The sequence below is a fragment of the Pteropus alecto genome, unplaced genomic scaffold (assembly GCF_000325575.1).
Source record: "Pteropus alecto unplaced genomic scaffold, ASM32557v1 scaffold312, whole genome shotgun sequence".
Taxonomy (NCBI): domain Eukaryota; kingdom Metazoa; phylum Chordata; class Mammalia; order Chiroptera; family Pteropodidae; genus Pteropus; species Pteropus alecto.
Window position 1 is genome coordinate 2,428,295 of NW_006433948.1, and position 768 is coordinate 2,429,062.

At 43.2% G+C, this 768-nt stretch overlaps 1 protein-coding gene across 1 annotated transcript in view; it reads left to right on the forward strand.

The window, feature by feature from the left end:
- The window catches only part of ARR3 (arrestin 3), a 9,858-nt gene that overhangs the window by 1,569 nt on the left and 7,521 nt on the right, over positions 1-768 (forward strand). Inside the window, exon 5 of the mRNA XM_006908522.1 lies at positions 179-223. Coding sequence (XP_006908584.1) covers positions 179-223 — 45 coding nt within the window. The remainder of the gene's footprint in view (positions 1-178; positions 224-768) is intronic.

A 768-nucleotide genomic window follows, 5' to 3' on the forward strand; every position in this document is an offset into this window, starting at 1 on the left:
GGAAAGAGCCGGGAGAAGGGAATGGAAGCCAGGGAGTATAAGTAAGCCCAAAAAGGACCATGCAGAAGAGAAGGACAATTAAAGGGAATATGCGAGGAACCATTTCAGGGATCCACTTCTGCTTCATGGTCCGAGATCTTTTCCTGACCAGGGGTGCCATCGCTCCCTCTCTCCACAGATGGTGTAGTCCTGGTCGACCCCGATTACTTAAAAGGTCGAAAGAGTAAGTAAAAGCCCTTGCTGGTCTTTGTGTCAGGGGCCTCGAACTGAAACGTCACATGTGCCGGACAAGTAACCTGAACGAGGAGAGTACGCAGGTGGACCAGAGGGGTGTAAGAAAACCCAAAAGTGGTGGGAACTGTGGATGCCCCATCTGGTGGGGGCTAACGACTTGGAATTCCAGCCCAGTCCAAACGTTAAAGATTACGATGCCCCCTCCCCAAATAATATTCAAAAACAGGTATATTTCTAAAGCGTAAATAAGCTTTTATTTTTCAAAATTACACAAAATTTACATGCATGCTGAAATTTAAATAGTTTCTAAAATTTCTGTTTTTTTCCATTTTCGTTGGTGGTGCCCTGCTTTGCTGCTCATTGGAACTTGAGCTTAGACTGACTGTAGAAAGATTCGATATGCCAGAAACCCATATTTTCATGCAAATTTCCTAATTTTCAAATGTTGACAACTAATTAAAAGTTTTTTAAAGGCCTGGATAAATGAAAAACCTGTATTTTTCCATAGGCTGGCTGTGATGCTAAGGCTGCTCT